This window comes from Symphalangus syndactylus, chromosome 16 (assembly GCF_028878055.3).
Source record: "Symphalangus syndactylus isolate Jambi chromosome 16, NHGRI_mSymSyn1-v2.1_pri, whole genome shotgun sequence".
In the NCBI taxonomy this organism is placed as follows: Eukaryota; Metazoa; Chordata; class Mammalia; order Primates; family Hylobatidae; genus Symphalangus; species Symphalangus syndactylus.
Window position 1 is genome coordinate 54,248,833 of NC_072438.2, and position 15,005 is coordinate 54,263,837.

Genomic DNA, 15,005 nt, shown 5'->3' on the forward strand with positions numbered 1-15,005 from the left:
TTAGGGCTGCAGAACTGTGCTTCTGATGTAAGTTTGATGTAGTACCCAGTACAGTGTCCTGAACACAGATGAGGTTTAATAAAGATCTGTCAAAAAAAAAATCCTGATGGAATCTCAATGGTATTCCACCTTTCAAAGTCTGTAACAAGATTCGTTCAATTCAAACTAAAGATGGGATCGTAAACTCAATGGTGTTATATCCTTATGATGTGATACTCTGAAGTTACTAGAAATCATGTATTAAGCGATGGTCATTTACATGAAAAATGTGACCTTTCTACATCTAGCTGCATATATAATAATATTCAAAAATTCACCTTTGCCTCAAACTCTAAATCCCTCTTTAATATTATTATTTTTAATAGTTTGATATTATTTTAAGGTGAACATCCTTATAACTACCTCCCAGGTCAAGAAACCAAACTCAGGCAGACACCGCAGAAACCTTCCATATGTCTTCTCTTATCTCAACTGTCTCACTTCGTTGCTCTTCTATATATATAAAAATATATATATAGAATATATATATGCTCATATATATATATATATATGTATGTATATATTTTGAGACGGAGTCTCGCTCTGTCACCCAGGCTGGAGTGCAGTGGCGCGATCTGGGCTCACTGCAAGCTCCGCCTCCTGGGTTCGCACCATTCTCCTGCCTCAGCTTCCCGAGTAGCTGGGACTACAGGTGCCCGCCACCACGTCCAGCTAATTTTTTGTATTTTTAGTAGAGATGGGGTTTCACCATGTTAGCCAGGATGGTCTTGATTTCCTGACCTTGTGATCTGCCCACCTCGGCCTCCCAAAGTGCTGGGATTACACGTGTGAGCCACCGTGCCCGGCTTCTTTATAATTTTATTACCTAAGTGTGTACCACACCTGGATATTGTAATTTAGGCTTGCCCATTTTTTGAAACTTGTCCTGTCTTTTAAGTCTCTCATAGTCTTTGGGTTCCTCCTCCATTCCTTTGTCTTTCTTTATAATTTAACTATGGAAGAACCCAGACATTTGACTTGCAGGGTATACCAGATTTTGAATCTTGCTTATCGCACACTCCTGGTGAAGTTAAACATGTTCCCCATTCTCTCTATTTCCGAACCTCGGCAGTGATCAACAAGAGTGGACTGGGCTTCATTCCATTGGCAAGACTAGAGGTGGCTGAGCTGTTCTTTCACCAGAAGCCATATCATTCTGATTTCCCTCTTTTTGTGATGTTAGCAGCTGTAGCTGCTCCATATCTTCACTCATTAATTCAATGTGTTACCAAATGGTAATATTCTATTCAATCTTTTTTTCACTTATTAGAAAATGCGCATGGAGATGCTTTTGTAAATACATCATTCCTCTCTTCTACTGTTTGCTCCTAAGGACAGAAGTCTGTAACCATTACAGTGATTGGCTTCTCTACCACATGACTACACCGTTTACTCCTACCAACTGAAGCTTGCAAAGAGACAGCAGGAAATTGCTAGACCCTTAGGGAATTATTCAAAAAGCAAACCTGTTGATTTCTTCCTTGGTGTTGAATAAGAGGGGAAAATGCACTAGTAAGCGTAGAACTAAAGGTTGACAAACACTGTGGGAGGCTTGAGAGAGGGCCTGGGACATGACAGCCATGCCTGGATTTCACAGCCATGGTCAGCATGGGCACAGGGAGGCAGGAGAGACATGCCCAGGAGTCACTTTTGCAGGTTGTCCCCATTGTCTGGATTGCATACCACAAGGGAGAAGTTATGGATTAGTCCCTCCACACCAGAATGAGGGGAATAGCATTCCCGCTCCTACCCTCAAAGGCAAGGACACATCTGTATTTTGCCTCCCAACATGGCACAGAAATGTTAAAGATGCTGGGTTGTGACTGGACATGGCAACACAGGCTGCTAAAAGCTATTTCTTGAAAAAACTATGTATCATAAGAAATGTCGTTTTTAGGCTTTTTAAAAAAGCTGTAGGCACTTCTGTGAATTTAAAATAAGCTTCTCCACTGAAAAATGCACATGGGAATACACAAACCTTTTCATATTCTATTTCAGAGTTCTCACATACCCCTGCAGCCCAGTCATAAATAGGCACTAGAGCTATACATTCTCAACCTTGGCTATACATTGAAGTCATCTGTAGAATTAAAAAATACTGATGACTAGGTCCCACCCAGTATATCTTTAGGGACCATTAGAAAATCACATAATATTTTATGGGATGGCAAGAATCAGAGTCTTCAAGGACAAGAATCCCGGCAACTCCAGTGAGAGGCTGTCTCCACCAGACAGAATATCTACTACATTCTCCAAACTCACATTTTCCTTTGGCATCGAGCAGACTAAGAAATTACTGTTCAGTGGTGCCTCAGAAGCTGAGTAATAATAGTCTCTGATAGTGGTAAACACCTTCAAGTAATGAACCATATTTTCAAGTCTATGAAGGATTTTCTGAGATGCCACTTGTTTGTCTTTACAGAGACCTAAGTACGCATATATCATCTTGAAGTTCTTTGAAAGATCAGGAATAACATCTTGACTTTCAACTGCAAGTTAGGCACATATGCCTTTTTTTTTTTTTTTTTTTTTTTTTTTTTTTTATTGAGACGGAGTCTCGCTCTGTCACCCAGGCTGGAGTGCAGTGGCACAGTCTCGGCTCACTGCAACCTCCGCCTCCCGGGTTCACGCCATTCTCCTGCCTCAGCCTCCAGAGTAGCTGGGACTACAGGCGCCCGCCACCATGCCCGGCTAATTTTTTTTTGTATTTTTAGTAGAGACGGGGTATCACCATGTTAGCCAGGATGGTCTCAATCTTCTGACCTCATGATCCACCCGCCTCAGCCTCCCAAAGTGCTGGGATTACAGGCGTGAGCCACCGCGCCCGGCCTATGTGCCATTTTTAATAACACAGGAGTAATAAGGGCAAGTGGCTAGCCTAGTGCCTTTTACTCAGAAGACAGCGTGTGCAAACGTTTGCTGAATATATGTGGAGAGAAGTTGGCAAGAATATACATGATGAATGAGAAAGCTGGTGACACAGTGAGACACTAGGTAAACTGAGTGTATTTAAAGAGCTTAAAGAGAACAACAGTGTAGAATATATCAGTGGGAAGATGACAATATGTTCTCCCACACTAAAAAGTGACTTCTAGGAAGCTAGAAGCCTGTCTCCTTTCTCCACCACTAGAAAGCCCAGCGCCCATGCCGATGCTTGGAACATCATGTACACACTACAAATATTGGTCAGCTCTATGAGCCAAGAGTTATCCAGTTGCTTTTCCTTCAACTTATTCTTTTGACGGGAGACAACATATTGTAAATATTTAAAATTTGAAATATTTCAAATATAGAGAAAATAGGATAACATACACCCAGTTACTTCCTACCCAAATTTGACACAGGCTAACATTGCCTTTTCTACATTTTTGAGTCTAATAGTAAGTGTCATTCCATGTCAAACAACCCCCAAAACTTTAATAATAAACACGTCTTTGAGATGACACTGTCACTATTCAAATTGAAGGTGAAGTAAAGAAATCGCTCTGAAAAATTTCCACAGCAGATTGAGAGTTGAGTAAAATGAAACAACAGAAACAGTGGCCCAAATATGTTATACGTGTGGGTGTGTGTGTATATATATACACACACATATATACACATATATATGCATATCTATAGATATGTTCTATTTAAATCAGTTTCTATTTAAATCAGTTTAGAGGAAGTAAAATGGCAGTTTGAGTGTGTCGACTTTGTGGCTTGACTAATATCTACTGTTCTCTCATATGGGAAATGGAGGAGGGGTGGGCATGTGCTTCCAGGAAAAGAGTTATTAAATGCCACAGTCAATCCTGTCAGTTTGGGTTTTTAATTAGCTGCCTGCCTATACCCCCTTCCCAGCCCCTTTTTTTCACCCCCTTGAGAGTCTGTAACAGTTACAGAGGTACTCACCATAAGCTCTACAGTGACCCAGAAAGGTCACCAGGTAAAATTAGGACCGCAAAACTGCAGCAAATGCAAGGACACAGCCTTTCAGCATCCCAGCTCCCAAGGGCCTTGGACTGACAGGACATGTGTTAAGAAGTAATACCCTGGCTGGGTGCAGTGGCACGCACCTGTAAGGCCAGTGGATTACTTGAGGTCACGAGTTTGAGACCTGCCTGGCCAACATGGTGAAACTCCATCTTTACCAAAAAATAAATGAATAAATAAATACATGAATAAATAAATAAATTAGCTGGGCGTGGTGGGGTGTGCCTATAATCCCAGCTATTCAGGAGGCTGAGGCAGGAGAATCGCTTGAACCCGGGAGGCGGAAGTTGCAGTGAGCTGATACTGTGCCACAGCACTCCAGCCTGGGTGACAGTGCCAGACTCTGTCTCAGAAAAAAAAAAAAAAAAAAAAAAGGATACCCTCTTGCCAACTGAAAACTGACTGACCTGCTTCTAAATTTCTAATCCCAACCTGAAAATGCAGCAAAAAGTTCATTAGAAAAAGTGAAAGAAGTGAGTATAACATGAAAACAGAGCCCAGGAGTCAGCAATCATTACTAGAAATCAGTCGCTGGGGATTTTCTGATTCAATTTTCCAGGAGAGTCCATAGGGTGCTCTTTCACTTCTGCCCATTCTGTCTTCCCCAAATAACTCCTCCTCCCGAAAGTCATTTTAGAGCCACCTGCTTACACTATTTGGAGCTGTTACACTGTCACTGAAACAAATTAGCCTAATGGTTCCAAAACCATTATAGGTCATCAGAGTTCCTGGAAAGGTGAGAATAAATTTCATTAAAAGAACCGACTGCCTGTAATCCCAGCACTTTGGGAGGCCCAGGCAGATGGATCACTGAGGGTGTTTAGCGCCTGTAATCCTAGCTACTCTGGAGGCTGAGGCAGAAGAATCACTTGAACTCGGAAGGCAGAGGTTGCAGTGAGCCAAGATGGAGCCACTGCACTACAGCCCAGGCGACAGAGTGAGACTGTGTCTCAAAAAAAAAGAACAGACTGCCAAAGTTGTATGTGGCTATTTCTATGAACTTCATATTTGCTTCTTGGTTAAAGTTTCCATTTTTGAAGCTGTGCTTTAGAAAGGAAGAAAGATAGCATCTGCCTACAGATGGAGCCAAGAAAATAATACAGAGAACTAATGCTGAGTTGAAAGTAATGATAATGATATTAAGCAATGTGGGTTTATAGTCGTTCACAATGACACATTTGTTTCTGATTGAAGTAGACCATTTGGCTTCTTTACTGCTACCACATGCAACCTTTCAGAAAGAAAAAGAAAATAGGTAGCCTTTTTTGGAGGGATTCCAGACTTCAGTATTTGAATGTCAACGCAGAAGAAAAATGCTGAATGCATGCCCTGACATGGCTATTGCATTTGTCAGCTGTTGTACTTACTACAGTTATTCAGACTGTTGTTCAGGTCACAGAGAGAGCTACCACCACATGAATCAAGGCAGGGATTGTAGAGGCATCTTTGATCTCCTTCTTGACATGGAGTCTGAACTACAGAGGGAGGAAAAGGCACATTGGCTTTCATCATCTACAAATTCCTTACCTAAGGATCTAAAAGATCAGGAATGTCTGATGGAGCTGAGGAATAACACAACTTTAACTTCCTTCCAATTTCTCCAAAAGTATTGAACATACATTGAATAGGTGCTTTCTGGATTCATTTTCCGGTAATTAAATACAATCCAGGTATTCCAAAATAGGAATGAAGAAATAAGAGACAAACTGCACAAAAAACAGGTGGTTGTTGCATTTAATGGAAAAAAAATAGTGTTTTCGTTTTACATGGGTGCCAACACTTGATTATAAAATAAAATTCAAGAGATTTGAGGGACAGAGAATGTTATAAAAATCTTGAAATTTTGAATATTAAGTGACACTTTTTTAAGACTCATTTGCTCCCAATTCTAGTCTCCCTCTAAGGAAAATGCTTTCTCTAGTAATAAATAGGGCATCAACACCAACACAATAAGGATACTTTATTATAATACAAGTGTTATGCAGCTGTTATCCATATTTTCAATATGTCCTTGGAAGGTGTCATCAGCCTAGCCGTGATGACTTGAGAACTGGGTTTCTTGTTTCTAAGTGAATGACAGCAGTAATATCAGTGTTTGCCCTAATGATTTTTCCTTAAGGTAGGTAGAGAGGAAACTGCTTTTCCCATTGATTTCCTGGTCATTTGTAGATTAAATGGAGAAGGTAATAAATTACTGCCCATTCTATCTCTCCCCCATTATGATCAATTACCTTCAGGCATGTCATCTGGAATCTAGTCAACCTTGCAAGGCACTTTTAAGTATAAAAGTATGTGTGTATATATAATCATTCTTACCTATAATTCTAAGATGATGTTTATTATACTGAAATATTTATCCTTTCCAGTACCACTAATGTGCAAATTAATACACAAAGCCTTGCAGAAAAGAGATGTCACTCTTTTTTTAATGTCAGCAGGGTCAAAATTTTTTCTCAAAGCAAACCTAAACAATTTCTGTGAGTTTAGGCTCTGAGGAGATTTTATTGACATCAAGCATTCATTATTTTGGCAAATATTAAGTGCATGCCATGTGACAATCTATGTGACAAGCTAGGCACTGAGCATTAAAAGATAAAAGGGCATGATACCCCCTGGGAAGTGGCTTGTGCTCTGATAGAGGTATCATCCTGAACAAAACCTTCTGATGCTGTGTGATCACTGCTTTATGGAAGACATATTTATTTTTACTTATTTATTTTTTCATAGAGATGGGGGTCTTGCTATAGTGCCCAGGCTAGTCTCAAACTCCTGGTCTCAAGTAATTCTCCTGCCTCGGCCACCCAAAGTGCTGGGATTACAGGCATGTGCTACCACACCCAGCTAAAATACATTTAAAGAGCAATAGAAGTCAATGAGACCAGCATGGGGAAGTTTCTCAAAGGACTTTTCCAAGTCATGGTAAGAGGAAAGGATGGGTTTCCCAAGCCAAGAAACAGCACATGCAAAGGCCTAGAATAGGGAAGTGCACAGGTCAAAGTAACTGGAGCTTCAACCACTGAGAAAGGGGCTGAGAGAGGCTAGACAGGTAGGCAAGGACAGAGCCTGAAGAGTTTCAAAGGCCTAACTCTTCAGCAAGACCCAAAGTCTCAGGAGAAGCGGCCCCTGCTTCCCTTTCCAGCTCTGTCTAGCAGAAGAACAAACCTGCAACCTGTGCTGACAATTACGTAGTACTTAGTACCGGGCCCCCTTTCGTTCTCAGCTCTCTAATCACAATGGCCTGCCTTCTCTCATGGTCCTCCTACACATGCCTTGCACCTTCCCACCACAGGAATTTTGGTCAAGCGGTGCCTTGTGTCTCAATTGCTTTTTCAAGCCCCATTCTTTTTGGTTAACCCCACTCATCCTTCAAGTCTGAGCTCCAGTATCTCTTCCTCAGGGAAGCTTCGTCTGAGGCGCTTTACCAGGGCATGAACCCTATTAAGGGCATCCAAGCACCCTGAATTTCCCTTCTTAGCCTCTGTTGCTGCATGGTTAGGCATTGACTTGCATAATAATTCGTAGCATGCCTATGTCCCCCAGGAGTCTGCAAGCTCCATCAGCTGTTTTGCTTACCACTGAATTCCCAGGGGATGACCACATATAAACACCACAATATACATTTTTAAGTTGAATCTATTAGAGAGAACAATATAAAAATACTAAAATTTTACTTTTAAATCTGTTTTATCATATGACTTTCTTACATCTCACACATGTAACAAAATAATCTACAAAGTCTGCCATTTCATCATGAAAAATCCAAAATTATTTCAGAGTTGAATCATACAGAAAGAAAGAAGAGTTTGATGCAAACGGAAGTGCTCAGTTGATATGCACACAATAAATTATGTTTAATAAAGGATTTCATTCTGAATTTAAAAACTGGTAAAACAAAGCACTCTTTATATATTATTTTTATGTAATAAGTCTGTGACTGAAAAGCTCTCCCTTTAGGTCTTGGGCATTTTTCCATTAAAGTTATTATAATGATCAATGTGCATTATGACAAAACTAATTTATCTATAGGTGACCAGTCTCATTGGCTGATTATGAATATACACAGCCTAAGATATGCTTTAATGTAGTAGCCATGTAATAAAAGCTCACATATATTGAGTTTTTGCCATGTGCCAACACTATGAAGTAGTTATCACTGTTCTGAGTGTACAGACACACGAACTGAGACCTAAAAGGGATGTAAGTATCTTGCCAAAAGTCACCATATAGTAAGTAGCAGACCGAGGCTTGATCCTGGGTATCAGGGCTGCAACAACCATGTTCTTAACAACTAGGCTGTGCCTGCGTAGTATAAACAAATGTGATTTTTGAGTCGAGGCATAGTCTTCCCTGGACCCTACTGAGAGGCTTCCACACACACTGGAGCTTAAAACAATCTGTGTAGAACTTTCTTTTCTGACAGAAATAGTTACATTGAAAAAACAATTTATTGGATCTAGTTTTTCTTTTTGAGATTCACACACAGATATCAAATCCTTTTAAAGTGTATTGCTTGGTAATAACAGGCATTAAACTGCTTCTCTGAACATGATTATTTTAGGAAGACATTACATTTCCTTTCAGAAGCCAGTTTCTTCTCACTGGAATCTAATCTGATTTAATTGGATGCTATACACTAAACTTCTCTCTTTATCACGGCTTTCCCCATAGAATAGTTAAGTGAATCTCACCATGCTGTTCAGGTGTCTCACCTGAGGAATGATTTTCAGTGTAAGTTGCTTGAGAATTACGTTTAGCACAAGAAAGTGTTTCCTGGCTGACTAGGGCTGTGAGGACCACTATGTTAGGCAATCTGGGATTATTTACATGGCAATCCTACTTAAGCAACTTCATATGTGTTCCTTTGTTCCCAAGGAGAGGACCACCAGTAAAGGAACGTTCTGGGGTGGTGGGACACACTTACTGACACTGCAGTTCTCCTCATCACTCCCATCCTTGCAGTCCTCGTCGCCATCACATTGAAACGTGCTGGGGATACATTGTCCATTTCTGCATTCCACCAGACCCTGGCTGTGACAGGCTAGGAAGGGCCAGAACAATATTCACTTTATTTATTAATTCTTATCTCTCAATCTGCACATCAAATAAACAACAGCCATTTATCAAGCATCGCTAAGAAACAGGGTGTTCTGCACACACAAATGAACATATCATTGATTTTATTTCTAGAATTTTTCCTGCCTTATTCAACAGCACTTACCAAAAATTAACTTTTTCTTGAGAACTGCGTGATTGTTTTTAGTGATGGAAGTATCATGATCCTACTTACTAATAAAAATGACAATTTTTAAAGGGTTCATTATATGGCAAGAGCTGTGCTAACTGCATTGTATATATAATCTCAAATTCTCACATAAATCTTGTAAAGTAGGTATTATCTTTGTTTTATAGATGAGAAACTAAAGTTTACAGAGCATAGTACTTGCTCAAAGTCCCATGGCTAAGAGCTACAGCCTGAATGTGAAGGCAAGCTTTTTGGACTCTCAGCCCAAATATTTCATTATTTATCTACTTGACCTCATAAGCCAACAAAATAGTATATGGGAAAGAACTCGCACAGTAACTAACACGTAATAAACACTTTATTTCAACACTTGTTTATTACAACTGATATTTGAAAGGGATGGCCTAATATCCATTAACCTTGTAATTCCTATCGGTTCTCTAAATTCTATACCTATTGCCTTTTAGAGTATCGGAAACCCATGGATCATGTGACCTCAGCCTTCACTGAATTACTAATATTATGACCTCTCTGTTCTTGAGTCAAGACTCCACACCAGAAGTGTTCGACCTGAGCACCAAGTCCTTGCTTCTCCAAGATCTAGTGAAATACAGTCCACTCTGTTCCACTGTGGCCACTAGGCAAGGACTCAGAGGACATTCCACTTCAAATCCATTTCAGGGAAGAGGAGAGCTACGCATTGTGACTTTTTATATGACTTTTCTTATGTCAAAATAAAAACTATGTAATCCACATTTCTATTTTTGCCTCAAATTATAAGCCAATTAAATATTCAATCTCATATATATAATCAACTTTCTTAACTTTTACTAGGCACAAAAAGATGAAATGAAAAGTATAATTAATTCAAACATGCAAAAGAACATATCACATTAACTCTTTCAGGTCAACTGCACTCTCTCTTAACACCTGACACCTTCTATTCAATCACGTATATTATTCTCTAATGGGTATAGTATATTTTCCAGGGGGAAAAAGTGTTACTAGCCATACTTGTTATTAGTTTGAGGTATAACAACTGTCTGAAGATTTTCATTCACTCAGAAAGACAACAGTCTATAAATTTATATTGTTACTACGTTCTCTCTCTCTTTTTTTTTTTTTAAAGATGGAGTTTCACTCTGTCGCCCAGGCCGGAGGGCAATGGCTTGATCTTGGCTCACTGTAATCTCCACCTCCCTGGTTCACGCCATTCTCCTGCTTCAGCCTCCCGAGTAACTGGGACTACAGGCACCTGCCACCAGACCCAGCTAATTTTTGTATTTTTACTAGAGACTGTTGGCTAGGCTGGTCTCAAACTCCTGACCTCAGGTGATCTACCCATCTCTGCCTCCCAAAGTGCTAGGACTACAGGCGTGAGCCACCAACCATGCCCGGCCTATTATGCTCTCTTTGTATCACCATATTAACATTAAAGGCTCTCTTCTCTCTGACGATTCTCTCCATGTTCTTCCACAAATGGCCCCTGAGAACATGTTAGGGCACTCTTGCAGGGAAGCTTAACTACTCATATATTGTGTGCAGAAGAAAGGTTCCCCATTCTGTGGGCAGAGCATCACCTTTGACAAAGTCACAGAAGCATAAAAGAGACATATGGAGCAATGAGAGAGAAAACAGACACCCACTTGGCTAGATCAGCCAAATGAGGCTTGGAGTTTTGCAGGAAGAGGTGTGGAAGTCAGATACACTCCATTGCTATTGTCATCCCACCACTCAGTGATCTTTACAGGCTAGAACCAAAGTATAAGAATCTTTCCCTTGGAATGCTGTGTATATAGTGAGTCTTAAGTACAGTCCTCAACTTTGAGTACAGCCTAAAGAACCAGAAATGGAAAAATAAGCAAAACAAACGTCCTCAGAGCACTCACAGCAGTTGACCTCGTCGGACTTATCCACACAGTCGTGGTCACCATCACATACCCACTCCATGGCGATGCAGCGACCGTCCCCGCAGCGATGCTCTGTTGTGGGATTGCAATCTGGAGAAATGAAAACTCACGAGGATGCAGAGAACCAGTATGACAAACAGGCAGGATTCTATGGCTCCCGGTTCCCATCGAAGATAGTCTGTTCCAATGGCTCCAATACCTTCAGTAACATTTCTACAACAGGTCTGGCCCAATTAAAATGCCATGCCCTCCCCACTCATGTGCCCCACTGACCACCATCACTGTGGGGTAAGATGGGTCTGTTTTTCAGATGAGTAACTACTCTAGCTGTCCCAGAACCCGGAGTTTGTTCTTATTGTTGTTGGCTTTTGTCTTCTTTAGTGGTCATTTTCTTTCCTTATGAAAAATTTATGATTTCTACCCTGGTTCAAAAAACAGAACTGTGATTTGTGTTTCACAATGCAGCTGGCGGATTTGATGTATCTGTAAAAGCTCTCTCACTTTTCTAGGAATTATAACTTACCTGTCTGGCAAACTGGGAAGGCAAGTATCTCCTTGTCATCTCTCCTGATGCTAAGCTTAAGTTTTTAATAGATTATCTTTTTTTTTGAGACAGGGTCTCTTTCTTTCTCCCAGGCTGGAGAGCAGTGGTGTGATCATAGCTCACTGCAGCCTCAACCTCCTAGGATCAGGTGATCCTCCCACCCCAGCCTCCCAAGTAGTTGGGACTACAAGGACATGCCAGCATGCCTGGCCTTATATCCAAAAGAACTGCTAGGTAAGCCATGCAAAATATTTATGTTATATTCATGATTCTTTTTAGCCTGGACTTCAACTTTGTCCCAATTTATATATTAGTGAAAAAGAACTAAGTGATAAGTTCCCTCTCACAAAGGGCAGAATCCATAGGATGCTTTGCTGTGAGAGGTGGTATACTCTGAATATAAGCAGCGTTTTAGAAGATGTATGTGGATTCATGAATAATAGATTCCATGAGAAAGTATGATGAGTCTAGTAACAGTGCCACGGTCATAGACAGACTTCTAGAGTGACCATGCATCTTAAAGCGTATTTTGGATCAATAGAGGAAAAGTATAGGGAGGACATAGGTTTGAGAAAAGAAGAAAAGCACAAGAGGTGCTTGGGCAGGAACCAGAAGAGCACAGGGAGCCAGGGCAGAGGCTGGTCTGAAGGAAAGTGGTAATTATTGCTATTAGATGGAGACAACTGGCATCCAGACACACAAACTTCACGATAGCCTGCTATCTTCAGAGGAATTATGTTGCCTGTTAAGACCATTTTTTTCTCACATGCTACCTGCATGCTGGCCCTCTCCACTAACCTATCCAACTACCAAACGACACTCACTCATTTTCAATCCCCTACATTTCCTAATTATCTCACTGGTAAAGGGAAGGGTTGAATCTGATGATCTCCAAGGCCTCCTGCAACTATAATTTCTGTGACCTGTATAATTACAATTTCTTCTCATCCTTTTTCTCAAGACTAATCAGTCCCAGGATATAACCCACATCTAAATGTAAATCAGTACAGTCATTATGGAAAACAATATAGAGGTTCTTAAGAAAACTACAAATAGAACTTCCATATAACCCAGCAATCCCACTACTGGGCATATACCCAAGGGAAAGGAAATCAGTATATCAAACAGACACCTGCACCCCCGTGTTCACTGCAGCACTACTCACAACAACCATGATATGGAATCAATTTATGTCACCAAAAAATGAGTGAAGAAAATATGGTACATCTACACAATGGAATACTATTCAGCCATGCCAAAAGAATAAAATCCTGTTATTTGTAGCAACGTGGATGAGCCTGGAGGACATTCTGTTAAGTGAAATAAGCCAGGCATAGAAACAGAAATACTGCATGCCCTCACTCATATGCAGAGTTGATCTCATGGAAATAGAGAGTAGAACAGTGGTTACTAGAGGCCAGAAGGGTATGGAAGAGGAGGGATAAAGAGAGATTGCTGCCAGGTGCAGTGGCTCACGCCTGTAATCCCAGCACTTTGGGAGGCCGAGGCAGGCAAATCATGAGCTCAGGAGTTAGAGACCAGCCTGACCAACATGATGAAACCCCATCTCTACTAAACATACAAAAATTAGCTGAGCGTGGTGGCACACACCTGTAGTCCCAGCTACTCAAGAGGCTGAGGCAGGAGAATCACTTGAGCCCGGGAGGCGGAGATTGCAGTGAGCCGGGATAGCGCCACTGCACTCCAGCCTCGGTGATGGAGTGAGACTCCATCTCAAAAAAAAAAAAAAGAGACTGCCGGGCGCGGTGGCTCACGCTTGTAATCCCAGCACTTTGGGAGGCCGAGGCGGGTGGATCACGAGGTCAGGAGATCGAGACCACAGTGAAACCCCGTCTCTACTAAAAATACAAAAAAAAAAAAATTAGCTGGGCGTGGTGGCGGGCGCCTGTAGTCCCAGCTACTCGGAGAGGCTGAGGCAGGAGAATGGCGTGAACCCGGGAGGCGGAGCTTGCAGTGAGCCGAGATCGGGCCACTGCACTCCAGCCTGGGTGATAGAGCGAGACTCCGTCTCAAAAAAAAAAAAAAAAAAGAGAGAGAGAGAGATTGCTTAACTGATACAAAATTACAGCTAGATAGGAGGAACAAGTTGTAGGTTTTTATAGCACTGGATGGTGACTATAGTTAATGATAATTTATTGCATATTTTCAAATAACTAAATGAGAAGATTTTGAATGTTCCTAATACAAAGAAATGATAAATGTTTGAAGTGATGGATACGCTAATTACCCTGATTTGATCATTACATATTGTATACATGTATTAAAATATCATGCTATATTCAATAAATATGTACAACTACTATTAGTCAAAATAAAATAAAAATAAACTATTATCAGAAAAAAACAATAACCCACATCTATCTAGTCACACAGGAATGGTTTGTACACGTACATTTTAAAATATTTTTACAGATACAGCAAGTGGCAGCTAGACGGTGCTCCTAGAAACCCCCAGGTTTCCCAGCATGGGGTTATTCCTAACATTCATGATTCCAATGCCCTCCTCTGACCATACTGCTGATCCTTCCCAAACATTCATTTTGATGTTATCTAATGCTGGACATTGTCTCATATCATTTGTCCAGGGCGTATCCTCATCCCAGTTTGCCCTTTTGTTCATGTTGCAAAGTTGCTACGTCACTCAGTAATATACTACCTAAAAATTCTGAAGCTAGTCACAAAGCCAAAAAAGTAAATGAGCAAGAGGAATTTTGCTGATTTTAATTCATGAGATGGCATTCGGAATTGGACGTGACTCTTTAGAAAGTGGGGCTATTCTTTAAAAGATAAGATCAGCATGTGTACACAAAACAAATGCATCATCCTAACCCTGGGTGTAGCTGCTGCACAGGTGGTCCCTGTACTATTTGAGGATTAAATAAAGGAGGGGACTTCAGTCACATGTACCAAGGGAATGGGGCACAGACAATATATCTGCCTTAAAGTTTGCATGTACCAAGGGAATGGGGCACAGACGATATATCTGCCTTAAAGTTTGCCCAAAAGCCCAAAATCTAACATAAGCCACTGGTTCTAACCAGAGGAGAAACAGAACACATTTGAGGAGAGGAAAAAAACTATTAGTGCATTAACAACCTTTACCAGTCTTCCCATCCCACTTCTTAAACATTTTCTTAATACGATTTTTTATGTATTACATTTACACATAAGACATTACTGAGGACAGCGATTGAACAAACTTCCTCCTTCTAAAAAACAAGAAACCAATCATTTTGTAATTTAAACTGCTAATCATATTAACACATGATGAACC

General features: G+C 40.7%; 1 protein-coding gene across 2 annotated transcripts in view; it reads right to left on the minus strand.

The window, feature by feature from the left end:
- CORIN (corin, serine peptidase) overlaps positions 1 to 15,005 on the minus strand; it is a 257,414-nt gene that overhangs the window by 80,372 nt on the left and 162,037 nt on the right. Inside the window, exons 8-10 of one of the 2 annotated variants that reach the window (XM_055246562.2) lie at positions 11,146 to 11,256; positions 8,936 to 9,052; positions 5,382 to 5,489 (exon numbers count right to left, since the gene is read on the minus strand). In XM_055246562.2, the coding sequence (XP_055102537.1) occupies positions 5,382 to 5,489; positions 8,936 to 9,052; positions 11,146 to 11,256 (336 nt within the window). The remainder of the gene's footprint in view (positions 1 to 5,381; positions 5,490 to 8,935; positions 9,053 to 11,145; positions 11,257 to 15,005) is intronic. The other variant, XM_055246563.2, reaches the window with a different exon arrangement.